The sequence below is a fragment of the Salvelinus namaycush genome, chromosome 4, assembly GCF_016432855.1.
Source record: "Salvelinus namaycush isolate Seneca chromosome 4, SaNama_1.0, whole genome shotgun sequence".
Taxonomy (NCBI): domain Eukaryota; kingdom Metazoa; phylum Chordata; class Actinopteri; order Salmoniformes; family Salmonidae; genus Salvelinus; species Salvelinus namaycush.
Window position 1 is genome coordinate 26,460,810 of NC_052310.1, and position 21,879 is coordinate 26,482,688.

The 21,879-nt window shown below is 43.8% G+C and overlaps 2 protein-coding genes across 4 annotated transcripts in view; one reads left to right on the forward strand and one right to left on the reverse strand.

Moving 5' to 3' along the window:
• sult1st6 (sulfotransferase family 1, cytosolic sulfotransferase 6) overlaps nucleotides 1–637 on the forward strand; it is a 49,325-nt gene extending 48,688 nt beyond the window's left edge. The window contains exon 7 of the mRNA XM_038991595.1: nucleotides 238–637. Coding sequence (XP_038847523.1) covers nucleotides 238–350 — 113 coding nt within the window. The 3' untranslated portion in view covers nucleotides 351–637. The remainder of the gene's footprint in view (nucleotides 1–237) is intronic.
• Nucleotides 638–876: 239 nt separating this feature from the next.
• Nucleotides 877–15,838, reverse strand: atp2a1l (ATPase sarcoplasmic/endoplasmic reticulum Ca2+ transporting 1, like). Of its 3 annotated transcripts, XM_038991593.1 has the most exons (22): nucleotides 15,593–15,710; nucleotides 13,296–13,313; nucleotides 12,621–12,703; nucleotides 10,794–10,898; nucleotides 10,145–10,283; nucleotides 9,375–9,455; nucleotides 9,023–9,108; nucleotides 8,351–8,648; nucleotides 7,896–8,062; nucleotides 7,546–7,634; nucleotides 7,256–7,358; nucleotides 6,462–6,710; nucleotides 6,002–6,220; nucleotides 5,704–5,815; nucleotides 4,913–5,139; nucleotides 4,466–4,686; nucleotides 3,924–4,126; nucleotides 3,418–3,637; nucleotides 2,981–3,098; nucleotides 2,634–2,751; nucleotides 2,062–2,106; nucleotides 877–1,193 (listed from the first exon to the last, which is right to left on the reverse strand). In XM_038991593.1, the coding sequence occupies exons 1-21, from the start codon at nucleotides 15,708–15,710 to the stop codon at nucleotides 2,102–2,104; spliced, it is 2,979 nt and encodes a 992-aa protein (XP_038847521.1). In that variant the 3' UTR covers nucleotides 877–1,193; nucleotides 2,062–2,101. The 3 variants fall into 3 exon arrangements, with proteins under 3 accessions (XP_038847521.1, XP_038847520.1, XP_038847522.1); XM_038991592.1 differs by lacking the exon at nucleotides 2,062–2,106 and having other exon boundaries at nucleotides 15,593–15,838; XM_038991594.1 differs by lacking the exons at nucleotides 2,062–2,106; nucleotides 10,794–10,898; nucleotides 12,621–12,703; nucleotides 13,296–13,313; nucleotides 15,593–15,710 and adding an exon at nucleotides 10,618–10,693.
• Nucleotides 15,839–21,879: the final 6,041 nt, after the last annotated feature.

Genomic DNA, 21,879 nt, shown 5'->3' on the forward strand with positions numbered 1-21,879 from the left:
CTCCGGTTTCATCTGGAGGGTAAGCTTCCCTGCAATTGCTTGAATAAACTCTTATTGCTGATAAATGAGTTCTGCCTGATTCTTGGAACACGTTTTTCTCAGCACGTATATTGACTATTTCAGTATATTTCGGTACATGAACTATTTCAGTGTATTGACTATTTCAGGATATTTAGTATTTCAGTATCTGAGTGTGTTGGAATGACTCAATCTCAATCTCTTCTTGTTTTCTTTCAGGTGTAGTAGGTGATTGGACCAATCATTTCTCCCCTGCCCAGGCACAACTGTTTGATGAAGACTACGAAAGAAAAATGAAGGATGCTGACATCCCTTTCCGGACTGACATCTAGTGGGATTTTCCTCTCTGTATTTCCAACACAATGCAACTGGGCAGACTTTTACCATACGAGGTCGGAATCACTACCAGTTGAACATTTTCCAATGTTGTGGGATTTGTGAGAAGCCAAAGGAAAGTATCAAAACACACAACACACTCCAATATTGCTTAGATGTAGACCGTTTATTTGAATGTTTGTCCGCTTATGCAGATGTACTGTTGAGAGTGAACCATTGATTTTATGTCTTGAAAATCAGCCCGTTGTTAAAAAATAGTCAATAAAATGTGCTTCACAATGCATCAGTTGTTGTGATCACTTTTTAATTAATGGTAAAGATATAATACCTTATTGTTGTGAGTGAACTTGTCCTTTGTTTGTTGTCATGGACAACCTTCAAGCACAGTACTTCTCTCCTACATTGGACTGATGTAGAGCACATAGGGGCAAAGACCCGGATAAAGTAATGAGTAGTAGAGAAATGTAACACAAGTTGGATTGTGGTGGAGAAACTGAACAAAAAAAACAACAGTCAAGAGTATCCAAGTTTAACAAAAAATCTCTTTTTAATACATTATTTCTATGAATAAAATCTTAAATATTTGAATATTGTTTTGGTGGAGTAAAACCCCAATCCAATTTAATCTCTTTCCATATACAGAGGTTGTTTTATGTGCATTTTTAAAATTGTTTATTTTTTTTCTCGTTGACTTTCCTGTTCTGTCCCCTCTGTTCTATTGGTTGGCTCACAAGAGCTCCTCATTCATTGGTTGTGATAGTCATCTTTTTCAATCTTCTCCTCCTTGTCCTCCCTTTCTCCACCTCTCTAATTCCTCTTCTTCTAGATTTCTATTTTTTCTAGAGTGAAAGAAGAAAAGCAGGAAATCAGAGGGAAAGAGATAACTGCAATGTTAGTTTAAAATGAAAGCTGATGAAATTAGCAGCAGAGCTATGTAATATGTAATGAAACTATAATGACCATGTTATTTCAACCATTGTAGTATTATCACAATAGCTATAATACTACAATAGCTATATACTAGACTTTCTTGTAATTTATAAATCTATAAAGATTTCTATGCAATATTATTAGTATATGATCTGTAAATATTACAATATGGTTATTTACTGCAGAGGTACAGTATATTGAGCAAAAATATATCACACTTTTATCGAATAATAGCTCATATTACAAATGTTTATGGCAACAACAGTTACTGCGTCAAACATCTACCCCCTCAGACTCAGACACCCCCCCCCCCCCCCCCCCCCCCGCCCCCCCACGCCAATGCCGAAGCATCTAGACAACTCACAACAGCAACAAACAACAGGACATGATTCATGATATCCTGGTATGTGCTGTATAACTAACTTCCATGTAACAACCATACAAGTTGGCTACACAGCACAAACAGATCTGGGACAAATCCCCAAAGCCTACTGATACATCACTGATACGAATTATACGTATAACAGTGGAAAACAACATTCATAAACCAGACCAGCAGAATACAGAGCAGTACAGATACAATACAGAAGTAGCATGTCCACACACATTTGAGCATATAGGCTAGAGATCCCCGGAAAGACTGAAAACGACAAGAACGCAACTTGGGCAGGTTGTAAAACACAGATTCACTTTGCACATGTACACACACTCTCCTGACATAAACACAATGACATACACACAAAGAGAGAACCGCTAGCGATGCAGTTGGTGGGATACCTTGCTGTGGTTACAGGCTAATGGTGGGTGATAGGCAGGATTAGTCTGTAAAAAGATGATTCAACGTGTTATTGAGGAATGAAAGGGTGGAGTTATATGATTAAATAAAAGAGAATGAGAGAGAGAGGTGAGAGCGAGTATGAAGATAGGAAGAAGGAATACGGGGAGTTAGAGAAAGAGAGAGCGGAGTATAGAGATACAGAAGAAATGAAGGCAGTGAGAGCCGGTGATAAAATGATTGAAACAATTGAGAGAGACATTTAGAAGAGGTTTTAAACAAGCATTAACATTATGATACACATTGTCTTAACCAGATGGAAGGATTATTCATTTCATACCAAATAAAAGATAACCAGGGTGAATGTAAGAAGGAATTAATTTAAGATTTTTATCGAAGCTGTTATTCAAATGGAGAACAAGGAATGTTATACAGTAGAACTGCTAGGGTATAACTGTTATTCAAAGTACTTTAGAAGCAGAATTGCTTGCAAATACAAGGATAGAATATCATCATTTGGTTACAATGGTAAAGGTGTGTTTGTGTGTGTGTGTGTGTTAAGAGGCACACTTACTCTCCAGGTAGTTACGGGCGACAAACTTCAACACCTCGTCAATCAGGATAACAGGGAAAGAGAGTTTCAGGACAATCAACCATTGCTCCACGTTCAAGTGAGTCAACTTGAAGACCATCTGGGTGGGAGAAGGGAAGAGAAGAACACAGGGTTATTAGGGAAGAACAACTGACAAACTACTGACAGAAAATACTCAGTAGTGTCTTCTGAGCAATATAAATGTCAAATTTATTAAGCATATAAGCATATGATGGGACCATTTCCACAGTGACAGAGGACTGTGATTAGACCATTTCCACAGTGACAGAGGACTGTGATGAGACCTTTTCCACAGTGACAGTACTTACGGGCAGGGGGTCGACGTAGATGATCATGAAGTGAAGGGACATGGAGAGAGCCATGGCTCCAACCAGCCACAAGTTGCTCCATGGGGGCATGCGCACCAGAGACTGGTTCTCAGACAAGCTGTAAGGGAGGGGGGTTAAAGGAGACAATTTAACATCACATGATTAGTGTGTGTGTGTACGCGAGTGCATGCCTCTGCGTGTGCTTGTGTGTCTGTGCTCTTGCATCTGTGTGTGTGTGTGTGTGTGTGTGTGTGTGTGTGTGTGTGTGTGTGTGTGTGTGTGTGTGTGTGTGTGTGTGTGTGTGTGTGTGGGTGGGTGGGTGGGTGGGTGGGTGTGGGTGTGTGTGCTTGTGTGCTTGTGTGTCTGTGCTCTTGCATCTGTATGTGTATGAGTGTGTGTCTGTGCATGTGCCTGTGCGTGTGCATTCTGCGTCTGACCTGTTGAGGGCATTGGACATCTCAATGGTGACCAGCACGGACAGAGCCATCGTCATAGGGGGAGAGGCCTCGAACACCTTGCATGTAATGCCGGTGAAGTCTTCGTTCTCGCCGTGGCACTGCATGAAGTGGGACAGCTGGTGGAAGGTGACTCCGGGGCCGGTGGGATCGTACATGAACCACCAGACGGCAGCTGCGACAGTGGCGGCACCGACATATCCTGGTGCGGACCAAAGAGACTTACCGTCAGACACAGACTCAGGTGGTGAACACATTGGTGGTGTTCAACCAGCCCTTACAGGACCCTACTAATGCAAAGCAGACAGGGGATATGTCCTAAATGGCACCCTATTCCCTTCATAGTGCACTACTTTTGACCAGGGCCCATATTCCCTATATAGTGCAAACCTTATTGGCCCAGGACAAAAATAGTGCGCTTTGAAGGGAATAGGTTGCCATTTGGGACATAAACATATAGTTCCCCTGTCCTATTCTTCCACACTTACCTCCAATGACCATGTATCTGAAGAACAGCCAGCCAGAGATCAGGGGCTCCTTGGCGGAACGGGGGCGGCGGCCCATGATGTCCAGGTCGGGGGGGTTGAAGCCCAGGGCGGTGGCAGGCAGACCATCAGTCACCAGGTTGACCCACAGCAGCTGGACGGGGATAAGAGCCTCGGGCAGACCCAGGGCAGCAGTCAGGAAGATACTGAATGAGTGAAGGGAAGAAAAGGTGGATTGATTGATTTAGATTTTACAAGTGGTTACAAGTTAAAAAAAAAGTACAAATCCCAGAGAATAATAGATGAAAGCAGACTACAGTTGGAGGGATGGGGAGGACAAGGAGGAGAGAAGTTAGGTCCCTAAGCTAATGCCTAAGCTTTAGCTTGATGGGCTAACACAATCTGAGAGCCCGGGTTCAAAAGTTGGTCCCATACGAACACTCACCAGACGACCTAATACCTAGGTTTTTAGCTCGATGGGCTAACACAGTATCAGAGAGCCCAGGGTTCGAACCCAGTCCGTCCCGTATGGACGGAACACTCACCAGACGACCTCACCAACGTTGGAGGAGATGAGGTAGCGGATGAACTGCTTCATGTTGTTGTAGATGGCGCGGCCCTCCTCGACGGCGGACACGATGGAAGAGAAGTTGTCGTCAGCCAGGACCATCTCAGAGGCAGACTTGGCAACGGCAGTGCCAGAGCCCATGGCGATGCCGATCTCGGCCTTCTTTAGGGCAGGGGCATCGTTCACACCATCACCGGTCTGGTTTCAAGGGAGGGAGAGAGAGAGTGTCAGTCGAAGTGGTGCATTTACAAGTCAGTCATTCAAAGATCGCTGGAGGAACACTATCACTTCCAGTGCACTAACAGTTACATTACAGGGATTTGGGGTGAACTTTTGGATTCACTTGAACTACTATCAAATGTTTGAAGACTTGTGTATTTTATAGTATATAGCATGTGTATCTACACATATGTCTTGGCCTCACCATGGCAGTAATCTCGTCTTGGCCCTGCAGAAACCCAACGATCTTGGACTTATGGGATGGCTCCACACGGGCGTAGCAGCTAGCCTTCCTGACAGCATCGCTTTGCAACTCAAATGAGGGCAGGTCGTCGAACTCACGGCCAGTGAAGGCCTTTCCGGTCACATCCTCATCCTCTGTGAAGATGCCAATACGACGGCAGATGGCCACGGCGGTTCCCTTGTTGTCACCTGAGGGAGTCGAAGGGTGACATTAGCCAATCAGATAAAGGATAAAGAGAAAGATGTACTGTGCAGTAATAATGAGCAGGGGCGGAATTGAAGGGGAACTGCATTTTCAACGTGAAACTCATTTTGACATTTTAGTTGAATTACTGGTGAGTTTACAGTTGTTGTTTTTTACAGTAATTTTACAGGAAAAATTTTTTTCTCTCCAATTCAACCCCAGGTAATATGTGACAACAAAAAACATGTTAATATAACGTGGAATACAGATGTCTATGTACACAGAGATATAAACACAATAGACACGTGATAGCACAGACACAACAAAATTGTGGATGCAACAACACTTTCAACACAGAAGCAAAAAAACAGACAAGTATAATATGTACTTAAGAACGGACACGACACAAACTAGATCAAAATCATAGGAGATAATAATATTTACTTAGAAACAGACGACACAAACTAGATCAAACTCATAGATAAAGGAAACATATACACAATCACTTTGTAAAGGAAGATGGTCTGTATTGGAAATGGGTGCTAGAGAGGAGGTAGTGGTACACTAACCAGTGATCATGATGACGCGGATTCCAGCAGCTTTGCATAACAGAATGGCGGGCGTAACCTCCTTCCTCGGGGGATCCAGCATACCAACGCAGCCAACGAAGGTCAGGTCAGTCTGGGGACGAGAGGAGTGAGGGAGAAAGGTGAGGATGAGTCAAAACCAACTTGGATATACCTGGCTAGACATCCATCCAAAAAAAGGTGTCCATCCATGTATCTGTCCATGTATCCATCCCATCCTCTCATCTATCCATCCTGCTGTCCACCCATCTATCTACAGAGGGAAATATTTCTTCCTCACCTCGTAATCAATGAACTTGGTGGCATCCTCAAGCTTCATCTCCTCGACTTTCAGGGGGGTGTCACGGGTGGCAAGGGCCAGGCAACGCAGGGTATCGCGGCCGCAACCCCATTCCTTGATCACAGCCAAAATCTTGTCCTTGACGGCGCTAGTCAGGGGAATGCGGGTGGTGCCAACGCGAACATAGGCACATCTGTCAATCACACCCTCGGGGGCACCCTATTGAGTGAGGAGGAAATGGAGAGAGGTTGGGTTTTCACAAAGGGACCAAATCAAACTCCTTCCATTACTGCTTTGAAAATACAGCTGTCAGTAGAACTGTTGAGAGACTATAATTTAGTGGGTAATAAACTACTTGCAACGGAACAATAAGGCATAAGCCCATGTTTGACACAACAGCATTAGAGGAAGAGGACTAGAAGAAGAGAGCTAGAAAGTGGAGAGAGAGAGAGGAGCTGACCTTCACAAACATCTTAGCTCCACCATCGCCCTTGGCGGGGGTGCAGTACACAGACATGGACTTCCTGTCACGGGAGAACTCCAGGGTGAATTCCTTCTTCATCAGCTGCTTGATCACAGCACAACAGGCATTGGCTCTATCAGGCTTGGAGAGGCCTGTAACTTTGGAGTTGAACACGTTCATCTTTTCAACCAGGCAGCACATGGCAGTCTCGGTGGCCTCGCCCACTTTCTCGTAGATCTTCTTGGCCTGGAGGGAAGGGAGATAAGTAGAGATAAAAGTGTCAGAGAAAAGAAGTTAAGAAGAGGCAGAGGGTAGAATCTACAGCAACGGGATCACCTTCGTAATCATAAAACATGTTATTATGATGTTATGTTCGACATGACTGCAGGGAGTACATTTCAGTTGCCAAGCGGAAAAGGTTGTGGTTTGAATACGCGAGCTGACAAGGTGAAAAATCTGTCAATGTGCCCTTGAGAAAGGCACTTAACCCTAATTTGCTCCCGGGGTGCCGTACTTCTATGGCTGACCCTGTAAAACAACAAATTTCACTGCACCTATCCGCTGTATGTGACAACTAAACAACAAAAGTCAAAGCTTTGTCACAGTGACTTTGTCAGAGCATAAATATGTGTTAGCCATGTCGTTTTATCTGTGTTTAGGGGACTACAGAAGAAAATGATGGGAAACTTGATGGGAAAACTTGATGGGAAAACTGAACTATTGATGGATGGAATGATGGATGGAATGCCTACTAGTGTGATAAATAAATAACAAACAAATCAATTCATTACATCGTTGTAGTCCAGAGAGGAGTCATTGCACAGGGCGCTGATGGTTGCCAGCTCAACAAGGCCATCATAGGATCCGCAGGGGGTCTTAGCACCTCCCTGGGAGCTAAGAGAGGGAAGAGATAGAGAGGTGGAAGAAAAAAGGAGAATAGAGAAGGAAGATATAGGGAGAATAGAGAAAGAGGGAATAAAGAGAATATGCGTTCACATAATTGTCATGTGAGGCTCAGTAGCTTGAATGGTACCTATGTCGTAAAGTTAACGCTGGTTGCCACAGAAATGGGACTACTTACACCTCTCCCTCGGGGGTGTACTTGGAGCCGGAGATGTCGAACATGTCCAGGTTGACATGGTCGCCATCGACATTCTTGATGATGAACATCTGGAGAGGAAGAAACAAAGGGAAGTTGTGAAATTACTGTTCAGTTTGTGTATGTGCTTGAGTCTGTCAAGTGTCTGAATGTGCCCAAATTGGTCACATAGTGAACAATATGCTGCCCAATGTCCCAGTGAAATGTGTGTCTGTGTACAAATGTGTCTGTATGTTTCTACTAAGACAACCTTGGCAAGCCACATTAAATCGGTCCGGATTTGGCCCCTGGGCTGCCAGTTGCAGACACGTTATGTTCTGTGCAGTACCCACCTTGGTCACACACATCTGGTTGGTGGTCAGGGTTCCGGTCTTGTCAGAGCAGATGACGGAGGTGCAACCCAGGGTCTCCACAGAGGGCAGAGAGCGGACAATGGCGTTCTTCTTGGCCATACGGCGGGTACCGAGAGCCAGGCAGGTAGTGATGACAGCGGGCAAACCTGGTAGAGAGATGATAGTCGAAACCATGAGTAAATCAAATAGTAGTGATATAGTGAGAATAACATAGTGTGCATTTAGTCACAATGGAATATCACAAACAACGAGCATTGTGTGAACCGCACATACCTGACCAAAAGTACACACAAAGACACACATACACGGACACGCACATACACCGCACAACCCATCTCTCCTCCAAACACACACATTCATGCCCCCTTCCCCTCCCCATGACATCTCTCTTTTCCCTATCCATCCTTCCCTCCCTCCATCCCTCTCTCCCTCACCCTCGGGTATGGCGGCCACAGCCAGGGCAATGGCGATCTTGAAGTAATAGACGGCACCACGGATCCAGGAACCTCCATGGACGGGATCGTTGAAGTGGCCAATGTTGATCGCCCACACGGCAACACAGATCAGGGAGATGACCTTGGACAGCTGTTCGCCGAACTCATCCAGCTTGGCCTGCAGGGGGGTCTTCTCTTGCTCGGTGGCGACCATCTGGTCGCGGATCTTGCCAATCTCGGTGGAGACGCCGGTAGCCACAACCACGCCAATGGCCCTGCCGGCAGCGACGTTGGTGCCCTGTGGTTGGTAGAGGTGGAAGTGGTGGAGGATAGACCGTGAGAAAATAACGTAGAATTTAGTGTACAATGTTTTTTTTATTTTTTATATGGTTATACACTATTTCACACTGTACACCCTGTTGCAAACTGTTATACACTACTGTAGGCCTTCTGTTCAACTAAGATGATTAAGAAAAGTTTACTAGTCATGAATAGAGAACGCTAGAGGGTGTGTTACGAAAGAGAGGGAAAGACTGAGGGCCAGAGTGAGGGATAGAGGTGTAGAAAAAGGATGGAGGCAGGTAGGGAAGAAAAGAAGGATGTAGTGATGGAGGGGAGAATAGAATAGAGAGATAGAGGTATGGAGGGAAGGGGAGATGGAGGGATACTTACAGAGAAAAGCATGTTCTTCTTGTCCTGGTTGACGGCTCTGGGGTCGGGGACAGGGTCAGTATGCTTGATCACACTGACGGACTCACCTGAGGGGGACCCACAGACAATGGTCAACGAGAGGACACATAACAAGAAAACAGTATGCAAGACAATGCCTTACAGGTGTAAAAAGCACCCTTTCTCACATTTCTTATAGGACTACAATGTAAATAAGTCTTTAGACTTTATTGTGTTCTTTATCCGTAATGATTTTTAATAATGTAACTGTGTATCGTTGTTTTAGTTCCTGCATAGTTAAAACAACATGTTATGTATTATATAGTAGGGAGTTGTGGTGTGTAAGGATCCTCACCAGTAAGAATGGACTGGTCAATGCGGAGGGTGGTGGAACGGATGGCAACAATCCTGATGTCAGCGGGGACTTTGTCACCGACTGGGGAAGGGGAGGAGGGGGGGGGGGGGTGGGGAGAGATAAGTATGCATGCTTAACCTCAACTGACACATTATACACTAACCAATCAGAATAAGCCATAGGAATGCCATAGAAATGACTGACTTGAAGGGCAACAGGTGTACTATGATGAATGAACACCAGTGGGTTATGGGAGAGCGGGGAGAGAGAGAGAGAGGGCAAGAAGGGGAGAAGAGGTGTGGCAGGTGGTAGGGGGGTATTTATACCCAAGATTTTGTTTTCCTTCCCTCAGCATGTTTTCACAGCCGTTTGCCCCCTCCCTCCTTCCCTCCCTCTCGCTGCCTTATATGGGTAAGAGGCCTCCCCATCTCCCCTCCATCTTGCACTCGTATGTCCTGCTCTTGAGAATCCTCTCAAATATACACTCTGTGGGTACCTAACTTTCTTTCTCAACAGTTTACACAATAAAGCCACTTAACGCCCAAAGTGCTAAAAAAGGAAGGAAAACATTTGATCGGGTAAGCGATAATAAAATACATGTATTTGTTAGGGGGACACAGACACAGTCAGATGAATTGTCCCATCATGCTTTAGCTTGCGCTAATTTGCAGCATGAGTCTGTAGTCTAGGTGTCCCTAGGTCTTTAAAACGTTGTACAAGAAATTACAGAATAAAAATATAGGTCGTTAAGAGAAAGATGGGTCTCTCACCGGACACCTCCACAATATCACCAGGAACCATCACGTTGGCCTTGATCTTCTGCACGCTCTTCCTGTCAGTACGGAAGACTTTGCCCATCTCAGGCTCGTATTCCTTCAGAGCTTCGATGGCGTCCTCAGCATTGCGCTCCTGTGGCAGACAACCAGACACGCGTGCAACTACAGTCAATACAAACACCCACTTTCAACTCTAACACAACTACAGTCAATACAAACACCAAGTTAACAGGACTGCAGTCAACACTGACGTAACCACAGACAATACAAACACCTAGTCATAACATACAGGCATAACTATACACCTAGTCATAACATATAGCCCTAACTCATAAACACAACTCCAGACAATACAACTGTTAGAAATGTTAAGGAAATAGACCATGTTACAGTCACAACTAACAGAGCCACAGTCAATACTGCAGGTGGCTGTCTGTTTGTTTGTTATTACTCAAAACATGCCTGACCCGGCTGTCATTCTCACTGGTGTCCAAAAGTAATTCTGTTTCAATTGAGCAAACTGCTCTTTCTCAGTAACCCTAACCCACGTGCACGATGTCACCAACCCACATGCTATAGGTCATCACAGCTGCGGGTATGTATCATTGCTCAACGTGTACGTGTGTATGTCAACACGACTGACCTGCCACACTCCAACAACAGCGTTAGCGATAAGGATGAGAAGGATGACGAAGGGCTCGACAAAGGCAGTGACGGTCTCCTCGCCTTCCTCAAACCAAGCCAGCACCTGAGCACAAACAGGTGGACAACAGCGGAAAATGGTTAGCATTTGGTGTCAGCATTTGCATCATAGCATACAGTCACACTGTCTGCAGGAGAAACCGTGTTTGATCAGAGTTAAATCAACGTTAAATCAATGCAATTATTATCTGATACAGTGGTTTTGTGTAAAACATCAAAATAAATTCCTAGTAACATTTGCGGCATGGCAATAAAGTTGTCTGATTCTGAATCTGCTGCAAAGCAAAGAATTTCTATGGGCTATTTGATAGTCTGTGGTTGTCTGTAGGTTTTTGTTGATTTATATATGGTTTACACATGTTTATAATGATGTTATGGATTTTAGGACATGACAATTCCCCAGAGGGAAGCCCTTGGCTTAAAAGCCGTAGGGAAGCTGTGAGGATGTTTCGGATGATTGTGAATAAGCAGTGTTCAGAGGGCACTGCAGGGTACTATCAGGCATTTAGAAAATGGTTTCATGTGTTTGTTCCATCACTGTTCTAATTTAGTCTGTTTACTGTCTGATACCCTTACACAGACTCAATGCTAGTGTCCATGGGCACAACAACAGGAGGCAAAACTGTTACAGGTTTAGAAATAGACCTACTTAACTTGCATTTTGTTAATTAATTTATAAATGCAGTGTGCGAAAATGTTTGAATTGTGTAAATCGTATGTTTTATGCATTTGAAATGTAGCATTTGTGCATTTGCAATTTTGGAATAGTAAATCTATGTCAAAATATTTAAAAAATAGTCGCACACTCTATATATTCTCTCAACACTTTAATGGGTAAACACCGAATCAGCTGGCTGTGTTCAAAAAAAATCTTAAATTGTGTTGATGTTGTTCAGCTGTTGTCTAAAGTTAAGCAACCGCTCCGGTTTACAGTTTAGTGCTCCAGTTTGCTGTATTTCACAATAATGACACAATCCCTGTACACTTGATCTCCATGTCCCATAACTCCATGCTCCTACAGTATCCACTTCAACCTTCTCTACCTCTTTCTGTGGAAGCCCATCGTTCCTTCCATCGGACCTGACCTTTTCCCGAAGGATACAGTTTCTCTTCCCTGGCTTGAGTCTTTCTTAAAATAAATCATTACCCCCTCGACCCCCCCTTACTCCTTGCACCCCCTGTCTCTCACCCGCTCCTCAATATTCGCCTTCTAAGGCCATCCTGACAGCTGCCCAAAGGGGTGGAAAGCGTGTGGTAGGAATTAATACACCTCCAACCACCCCTCTCAAGATCAAATAGGGGGTGCTTATATTTGTCCTGTTCAATGTACCCCCACCCCAAGTTCTCCTGTTCAAAAATATATTTTAAGAGGGAAGGGGACTTAGAGTGCCAAGAGAAGGTACAAGTTGTTCGATAAAGTGACAAGACGGCAATGCCAAAGCAGTGATATGCAGGATCATCCTTCAGGCCAGTGGCTTGGGTTACAGGTGTAGGCCTACAACTTTAAGTGCCACTGTCACAGCTGTTTGATATCAATTAAGGGTCTTAACAAAAAATGTGTAGATTAGGTATGAGTGTGTATGATGGGTGGTCCCCCTCCTAAAAAAATATGAAATAAGTATTTTCTTCACACTCTGGGGTGGGAAGGAAATTAAACTTGATATTAACATCTTGAAATCATTTCACAGGTGTTCTTGGCTACTGTTACTATTATCGTGAGCAAAATAACCAGGATGAAATAATACAAGCATAGCCTTTGTTTACTCACAAAAGAGATGCAGGCAGCCAGCAGCAGGATTCTGACCAACAGATCCTCAAACTGCTCCACAATCAGCTCCCAGGTGGTCTTACCTGAGAGAGAGAGAGAGAGAGAGAGAGAGAGAGAGAGAGAGAGAGAGAGAGAGAGAGAGAGAGAGAGAGAGAGAGAGAGAGAGAGAGAGAGAGAGAGAGAGAGAAAAAAAAGTATTATTAAATAATGTTCTGAGAATTTGTGTGTATTTGTTATTTTTGTCTAAGTGTCTGGAGGCAAGATACGTATTATGCCGAATGCTGTGTAAGAGAGATAATGTATGTAATGTTTTGCTTGATTTCCAACCCCAAATAAGTGATTATCATATAAAAAGGGGAAATTACCCATGTATTGATTGATTTGGAGTCATTCATCTATAAATGTGGATGCTCAGTTACCAGGATTATACAAGAGTATGAGGATTATGCAATAATGTGCAAGAAATTCCACAATCAAACGATTGCTTGCATGTTACAATTAACACCTGATAAAGGATGATTTTATTTTGGATTGAAGCCAGTAGTCATTTTTAAAATGATGTGAATCACGTGTAAAAAGTAAACATAATATTGATAAATGTTGGTACATTTCCACAATGTGCTTCTTATTTGTGAATTCGGATGAGTGACAGTTGATGTGAAAAAAAACACTTACCCTCCTCAGCTGGCAGTGCTGGGGTTGGCCAATCACGATGCAGGGAAGGGAAGGTGGGCAGAACCCAAAAAACAATATTAGCACAAAATAAATTGCATGACATTGTATGATTTGTCAGACTTAGCTTAGTTCATCACCACTTGGACTGGGCAGATATATAATATAGTTAAACACTGATACATTATTTATTGGATCTGTTGTACACTAAGACATTTTAAAGCACAGGTGAATTTCTTTATATTTACTTTCAACCATTTTGGATGAACCAAAAACAAATATCTGACCTAGCTAAACTGTACTTTAAAGTGTCTTAGTGTACAACAAATCCAATAAATAATGTATCAGTGTTTTAACTATTGCTTTGTATCAACAAGCCTTAAAATCTGGAAGAACACACTAATTCAACATAACATTTGGATTGCCCATAAACTAGCCATAAACCAGAAATGCATTGAAATGCAGCCCATGGAATTGTGGACAATTATCTGATAATAGCAATTACCATGTTGCTGATTGTAGTCTTTACTGTAAGTGTATTGATACACTAGCTTATTCATCAAATACTTTTTTTGCTACAAAAGCATGATCATTAACAAACTGTGGCCAGAAATGTAATTGTGACCAGCTTATGCAATGTTAAATTAACACAAAATGGTGTGGGAATTTCAGCGAGCTAATCGAAGCAGACTACTATCTAACTTTGCTTGGTCTATCTAGTTCACGCTGCATGTAATTGGTCAATGATCAGCAACTCAGTGATCATATTTCATATCATTCATCCCTGTTAGCCATCTAAGGACCCCCCCCCCCCCCCCCCCACCCCCTCTGCACTAGGACAAAAATTATGCTTTTAGAGTGCAGTGTATAAAGTCAGAAAATTTCCTGTCTCAGCCACTGCCTGTCACCAAGGGAGTACCCCAAGGCTCGATCCTAGGCCCCACACTCTTCTCAATTTACATCAAAAACATAGCTCAGGCAGTAGGAAGCTCTCTTCTATTTATATGCAGATGATACAGTCTTATACTCAGCTGGCCCCTCAGATTTTGTTTTAAATGCTCTACAACAAAGCTTTCCTAGTGTCCAACAAGCTTTCTCTACCCTTAGTTAAATCTAGACTTGGTTTCCTCTATTGTAATCACTCCTCTTTCAGCCCAGCTGCCAAACTAACCCTGCTTCAGATGACCATCCTACCCATGCTAGATTACGGAGACATAATTTATAGATCCGCAGGTAAAGGTGCTCTCGAGCGGCTAGATGTTCTTTACCATTCGGCCATCAGATTTGCCACCAATGCTCCTTATAGGACACATCACTGCAATCTATACTACTCTGTAAACTGGTCATCTCTGTATACCTGTCGCAAGACCCACTGGTTGATGCTTATTTATAAAATCCTAGGCCTCACTCCCCCCTATCTGAGATATCTACTGCAGCCCTCATCCTCCACATACAACACCCGTTCTGCCAGTCACATTCTGTTAGAGGTCCCCAAAGCACACACATCCCTGGGTTGCTCCTCTTTTCAGTTCGCTGCAGCTAGTGACTGGAACGAGCTGCAACAAACACTCAAACTGGAGTTTTATCTCAATCTCTTCATTCAAAGACTCAATTATGGACACTCTTACTGACAGTTGTGGCTGCTTTGTGTGATGTATTGTTGTCTCTACCTTCTGGCCCTTTGTGCTGTTGACTGTGCCCAATAATGTTTGTACCATGTTTTGTGCTGCTATCATGTTGTGTTGCTACCATGTTGTGTTGTCATGTGTTGCTGCCTTGCTATGTTGTTGTCTTAGGTCTCTCGTTATGTAATGTTGTGTTGTCTCTCTTGTTGTGATGTTTGTTTTGTCCTATATTTATATAGTATTTATATAATTTATTTAATCCCAGGCCCCCGTCCCAGCAGGAGGCCTTTTGGTAGGCCATCATTGTAAATAAGGAATTTGTTCTTAACTGACTTGCCTAGTTAAATGAAGGTTAAATAAAAATAAAATAAAATGCTCGCCCTGCATATTACCCATGAAGACTCTTGAGCCATCACCCGTCTCTCTGCCTCCCACTCCGCTTCCTTTCCTCTTTAAATAGCTCTTCAAAGCCCCCAAAAGTCTCTGCTTCTCCGTCTCTGCATGTCCATGTCTACCACCTGTGGCAACTAACCTAACCCTTTTCAAAGCAAAAATAATCCAACACAGAACCTCACTGCCCGCTGTACTGCACTTAGTCTATTCTACCGTCAGTTTCCATTTCTTTTCTATGTCCCCCTTTCTTCATGCACCCCTCCATCCCTCCGTGGGTCTCACCATTGGGGCCATACTTGGCCAGGTTCTTCTTGACTTGGTCTGGGGTGAGACCAGTTTCCATGTTCACCCCGAAGAAGGCCAGGCATTCTGCCGGCGTCTTCGTGTGCGCGTTCTCCATCCTTGCTACTAGCCGTGTCTAGCCGTGCTCTTTTGATTTTCGTTGTGTTGCTCCTTCTTGTTTTGTGTGTGGTGCTAGGACTTGTATTGGTCCCTTGGCTTTTTTCGACCCCTCCACAAGCAGGAGTGCTGGACTGACAGAAAGGCGAATAAGCAAACACTGCTGCAGGGTTTTATATCAGCACGGCCACACTATTGGTGGGGACCCCACGGGTACACGCCTCTAAATTCCAGCATGAGAGATATGGAATGATGAGGGTGGGGCTCGAGGTGGAGTAATAGGGAGGTAAGCTGGTAGACTTGGACAGGAATTGTGGACTTGGCCTGGGGGAGGAGGGGGGAAGGGGGTGTGTGGGGGGGATACGGAGTTGAGGGGGTGGGGGGGGGGGGGTGTACCATGGAATAAGAACTGTTTTTGGAACATGCATGGTCAGTGGAATAAGGATAGGGGAGAAGGTGAGAGAGTGAGACAGAAGATCTTGCAGGGGGAGGAGGGGAAACATTGAGTGACGGCTCAACTGGTTTCTGCTGAGGAAGGGGGCCGAGACAGAGAAAGAGTGTGAGAGAGCGAGACGGATAAAGAGAGGTGGTGGAAGGTTAACTTAGTACAAGCATTAGCGGAGCGCAGTGACATCGAAGCCTAGGCAACCAGGGTGGGACATTGATGCACGGGGGTTCACATGGAACCGAACAGATAGTTCAAACCACAGTTATGCCACTTCTGTTGGGGGGCATTTATCATAATAATTATCTCACTGTACCTCTTTTCCTTTCATTAAACAAGTATCAAAAGACTTGTTGGACAGATGAAAGAGATCAAGCATACCATTTGAGGCCTGGGGGACCTTGGGAAGCATGGAGTAACACAGTGTGTTAGAATGTGAGAGCAAATGAGAAGAACAAAGAGAAAGAACAAAAGAAGGGGAGTGAGAGTGAATAGAAGGGCAGAGAAAAGGAGTGAGGGAATAAAAGAAGAAAGGCATAAGAGTATGAGTTAAAGGAATGACTGGTGGGGCAGCAGGAGAGGAGAGCAGGTATATCTTACTATCGCTCAGTAGAGAGAACCCCGCCGTGGAGAGAACAATTTTATTCCTCTTTTTTTAAACAAGGAGGGGAAGGAGGGAAAGGCAGTTGGGAGATATGACGCAGATTAAGTAGATGTGTGACAGTTGATCCCCGAAATCGACACCCATGCAGCAACTGTACAATGTCTTCTTGTGGCAGAACCAGAGGATTGATTCGGTTAATGCCTGCTGACTGACGAGAAACAAATTATAAGACCCTGGTAAAATGTATTTTAAAGAGAAAAGATAGTGGCATAGAATATTAAATCTACCAAAAATGGACTTTGAAAGTCAAAGACATAAATCTCTAGGAATTAGGTCAGTGGTTAACTGGTGCATTACTTGGACTTCATGGAAGTATCATATGTCATTGGTCAAAGGGTCATTGATCATTGATCATTGAGATGTATGCACTTTCAATCAGTTCTGTGATGTATCTCACTTCAAGTTTGAAATATTCTCGGAGTATGGTTGTTTTTCTTACTCCACTTGTAAGAGAAAACTGTGGCCAGTTTCATAGACAAAAAAATAAAGCCTAGTTGTATTTATTAACCCAGTTTGATGACGCCATGCGAGTCCAGATCTTTCTCTAAATCTAATACTCAATAAAAAACGGTTGTCTTCACCACTGGTTTAATTTACTACTTGTGTAACAGCTCATTTTAAATGGCCACCTCTTGACCTAAAGGCTGTTACGGGATTTCTTCTAGAGGGAAACAGAAGTTGTCATTCATCCGTGATGAATGACCTGACAAACGGTCCTCTCGGGCACCGCCTATGGCCATGGTTCATTGGTCAGGACAGTTCAGGAGGAAAAGATTCCATTTGCTCCCGTTTGCCTTACTCGTGGGTCTGTGGTTAAGTCTCGGTCGAATGGTGAATGTAGTACAACGGAGGGACATATGAAAGGCATTTACACATTTCTTTGAACCACCATTCGGTTTTAACAAAGAACCTTGAAGACGGAAAAGCAATGAATGTGGTGCAATAAAGTGACATAGGAAATGTATTTACATATTTCTTGAACTCTCATTTGGTTTAAACGCACAATTTCTGGATTTGTGAGTGACCGTTTGCTTTAAACAATGCGCCTACCATGACTCGAATGTTCATTTTACATTTACATATGAGACATTTAGCAGACGCTCTTATCCAGAGCAACTTATAGGAGCAATTAGGGTTGAGCGCCTTGCTCAAGGGCACATCGACAAATACTGAGAAGCATTGTTCGATACTGAGAAGCAATGGGCTCTCCAGGCCTTGAGTTCAGATGCCCAGGCAGCTGCGGCTGACCTTATGACCTAGGTCTCCTCTCCCTGCAGATGGGCAAAGCAGCCCCATAAAATTAATTGTACAGTAGGTGAGTAGTGAAGGGCCACATACATATCCTGAATCCCAAATTAACCCTCAGGCCCTGCCCTCTAGGCAATTGTATTGATTTAAAAGGATTCAATAGATGTCTGCAGTATGGCAACTACACCTGGCCTATCAGAGGGCAAGATGGAGCTACCACCATATTGCTTACACCTATCGAATTAAATCACATCTACACAAGTGCCAAGGGGTTGATTTGGGAATAAGTGATAGATGAGCAAATTAAAACTTGATGCACTCTATGTATGCATGCATACAGTAATTGACACACGGTCACAAACAAACTATTATAAGGCTTGATGCATATGTTTTCTTTTAAACACCATATGTGTGTTCTGAATAAAAATAGCCTTGACTTCAACTATTTCATAGGCAGTACATTAGTGTACAGTACAAGTGGCAAGATACATACTCTTGATAACTTCAATGTGTACAGTACACATGCCAAACGTCCCGACCATACATGTATAACAACCAAAAACAAATTATTGCTGTACAAGCACTTATTTTATTCTCAGCCTTTAATTAATTTTCCTTCGGTGTCCCCTGACATTTTTATGACACATTTTATGCTCCTTTTCCTCTGCCAATGTCTCTCACCACCCCTCTCTTCTCCTTCACCCTCCCCCCCTCCTCCCCTCTTCAGCCAGGCTGGGTCCTCTCAGCTGTTGTATGGCCTGCCTGACCTCTGAGATTTGGGGGCTGTGAAAAGGGTCGGCCTGTCAGTGTCTCCCTCAGGGTAGCGCAGTGACATTTAACTCAATATCCTTGGTCGCTCGCTCTCTCTCTCTCTCTCTCTCTCTCTCTCTCTCTCTCTCTCTCTCTCTCTCTCTCTCTCTCTCTCTCTCTCTCTCTCTCTCTCTCTCCCCCTCCCTCACTCTTGCTGATCTCTGTCTATGGGTGCAGTGTCAGTCAGTACCCTCTGTGCTGCCTGTGATAACTTGGGGTGGTGTAACCCAGGCACCCCGGGACACCCACAACACCCCTTCCTGCCACTCCAAGAGCGGCGCTAACGTGCCACACCGTCATGCCAGCCTGAAGGATCGCCATGTGCTGCCTTAGCCCCCCACCCTCGGATCCTATATGCGTCCCGGTTCTATGCGAGTGATAACTATCGCAGTGTTGCAGCTGTGTGGGTAGCTAACTTACGAAACATGAACGCAGCCTGTTCCTGCTGACTTGCACAGTTAAACTTCCAGTAACTCAAAATGTCAGAGACGCAAGTAACTCCGCTAGCATATGGAATTGTTTGAAGATGGTCATACCATGGATCATTTAGCTATTTGATTTTGAATTTTAGGACTCCTTTAGGTATTAAAAAAAGTTGAATTATATAGAATTTGGCATTTACTACTATAGAAACACATTGAATAACACATTCATAAATGGCAAAAAAGACCGTCCAAAAATTAATCATAAGGAATAAGGTTTTGAAGTGTCTGTTCTATATCTAGGAAATATATGAAAGCACAGAAAAATGTAGCTTTTTTTGGGGACACACAACCCCTTATTTTTGTTGGCACAAAACTACCTCCATACTTCCATTAGTTTGTATGGGTTACCTTCAGAAGAGTCCCGTGACACTTGTGGGGGTCTTTGAGCAAAACTGAGAACACCATAGAGTGATCATAATAGTTTGGACGCTACAGACATTTTCAGGATGTCTCACGGTCTGACAAACACCCCTGTAGCTCAGCCACCTTCCACCGCAGATGCGGAAGGCCGACATAGGCGGATGCGGTAGAATGAGACGCAGCCAAAACTGATATCGCTAGCTTAAACTGACCGGTGCGTCAATAGACTCTTAAGGATTTTTAAACTAACACTGCCACCAACCACTAATGTCCGCATTGAAATTGGCATGAAATATTTTCATGCTAATTGGGGAACATTAACGTACGTTGATAATTGGTAATAAAATGCTAATATTACAGTGGCTAACAAACCAACTGCTTTCAAGGTAAGGAATCAAGTACAATTTGTAATTTGGCTGAACTATTCCTTAAACTTTGAGATAACAAGTACATTTGGTCTTTCTTCATAAACTCAAATATTTACTGGGTGTTTACCAAAGGTAGCTGTCTGCTTCATGGATCCTGTTCGTGAGATACCACCCATGGCCAAGTCACTGATAACTTCATACAGTAACATAACTCAATATGTATTGAAAACAAATAGGGACAAAAATCTTGTTTACAACATTGGACAATTCAAAAATACTTCAGAGCCTATCCACAGAGGACGGAATGTGTATAGCTTTAACTCTGGTCAAGTTCTGTAGTTAGCGTAACGTTAATTAGCTATCGTACAGAGCAAATGCCTTCTGTGCAGGCCTTAAGACCTTTTTGTTCTGCAAATTCAGTGTGAGCAATGAAAGAACATCGATAAAAACATGAATGTTGATATGTTGAGGTATTGACAGTGCTGCGTTAATTAGTAGTACACTGTCTAGGCTATAGGTAAAGTAGCTATAGCGTTGGTATTAGCGGGGTACTTGTTACAGCATTAGATACAGTAAGAATAGAAGTGGCAGCTGAGTCTCTATGTAGTCAGAATGACTCACTGGGTATAAATAGCCCAGGTGACACCATGCAACTGGGCATAGCACCCAGTTGCATATTATTTCAGAATGCAGTTCCATAAGGTTTAGTTCCATAAGTCATACTTTTATGCATTAGTGGGGACCTTTAGATGTCGGGGGCCATTTTAGGACTTTTCCCTGCATCATGCTGGGGCCTTTACTTGTCGTAAAGGGCACTCAGCAGTACATGGTTGTTCACACCATTCCTTTCACTTAGGGATATCCCACGCACAAGACTCATGGGAGCCGACAGGAAAACGAGCCCTGTTGGATGGGAGCAAAAGAGGCCTCCTTGTTTCTGACATAGTGTCATTAGTTTTGCTAGCTTGTCTGATTTGAATAGGCATTTGCATTTGACTTGTCCATTCATAGCGCAATAAGTGTGGTAGCAATTGAGGTAACTACATGACCAAAAGTATGTGGACAGCTGCTTGTCGAACATATCATTCCAAAATCATGGGAATTAATATGGAGTTGGTCCCCCTTTTGCTGCTATAACAGCCTCCACTCTTCTAGGAAGGCTTTCCACTAGAGGTTGGAATGTTGCTGCTGGGAACTTGCTTCCCTTCAGCCACAAGAGCATTAGTGAGGTCAGGCGCTGATATTGGGCGATTAGGCCTGGCTCGCAGTCTGCTTCCAATTCATCCCAAAGATGTTCGATGGGGTTGAGGTCAGGGCTCTGTGCAGGCCAGTCAAGTTATTCCACACCGGTCTCGAAAAACCATTTCTGTATGGACCTCGCTTTGTGCACGGGGGTATTGTCATGCTGAAACAGGAAAGGGCATTTTCCAAACTGTTGCCACAAAGTTGGAAGCACAGAATCATCTAGAATGTCATTGTATGCTGTAGCATTAAGATTTCCCTTCACTGGAACTAAGGGGCCTTGCCCAAACCATGAAAAACAGCCCCAGACAATTATTCCTCCTCCTCCAAACTTTACAGATGGCACTATGCATTCGGGCAGGTAGCGTTCTCCTGGCATCTGCCAAACACAGATTCGTCCGTCGACTGCCAGATGGTGAAGCGCAATTCATCACTCCAGAGAACACGTTTCCACTGCTTCAATGGGGGAGAGCTTTACACCACTCCAGCCGAGGCATGGTGATCTTAGGCTTGTGTACGGCTACTCGGCCATGGAAACCCATTTCATG

What these genes read in the sequence shown, in the direction of transcription:
- atp2a1l (XM_038991592.1), bottom strand. Translation starts at nt 15,710, where the DNA reads ATGGAGAACGCGCACACGAAGACGCCGGCAGAATGCCTGGCCTTCTTC. An exon ending in TGATATTGTGGAGGTGTCCG is followed by an intron (nt 9,456 to 10,144) that starts GTGAGAGACCCA and finishes CCCCTTCCCCAG; the next exon opens with TCGGTGACAAAGTCCCCGCT. An exon ending in CCTCTCTGGACTACAACGAT is followed by an intron (nt 6,711 to 7,255) that starts GTAATGAATTGA and finishes CCTTCCCTCCAG; the next exon opens with GCCAAGAAGATCTACGAGAA.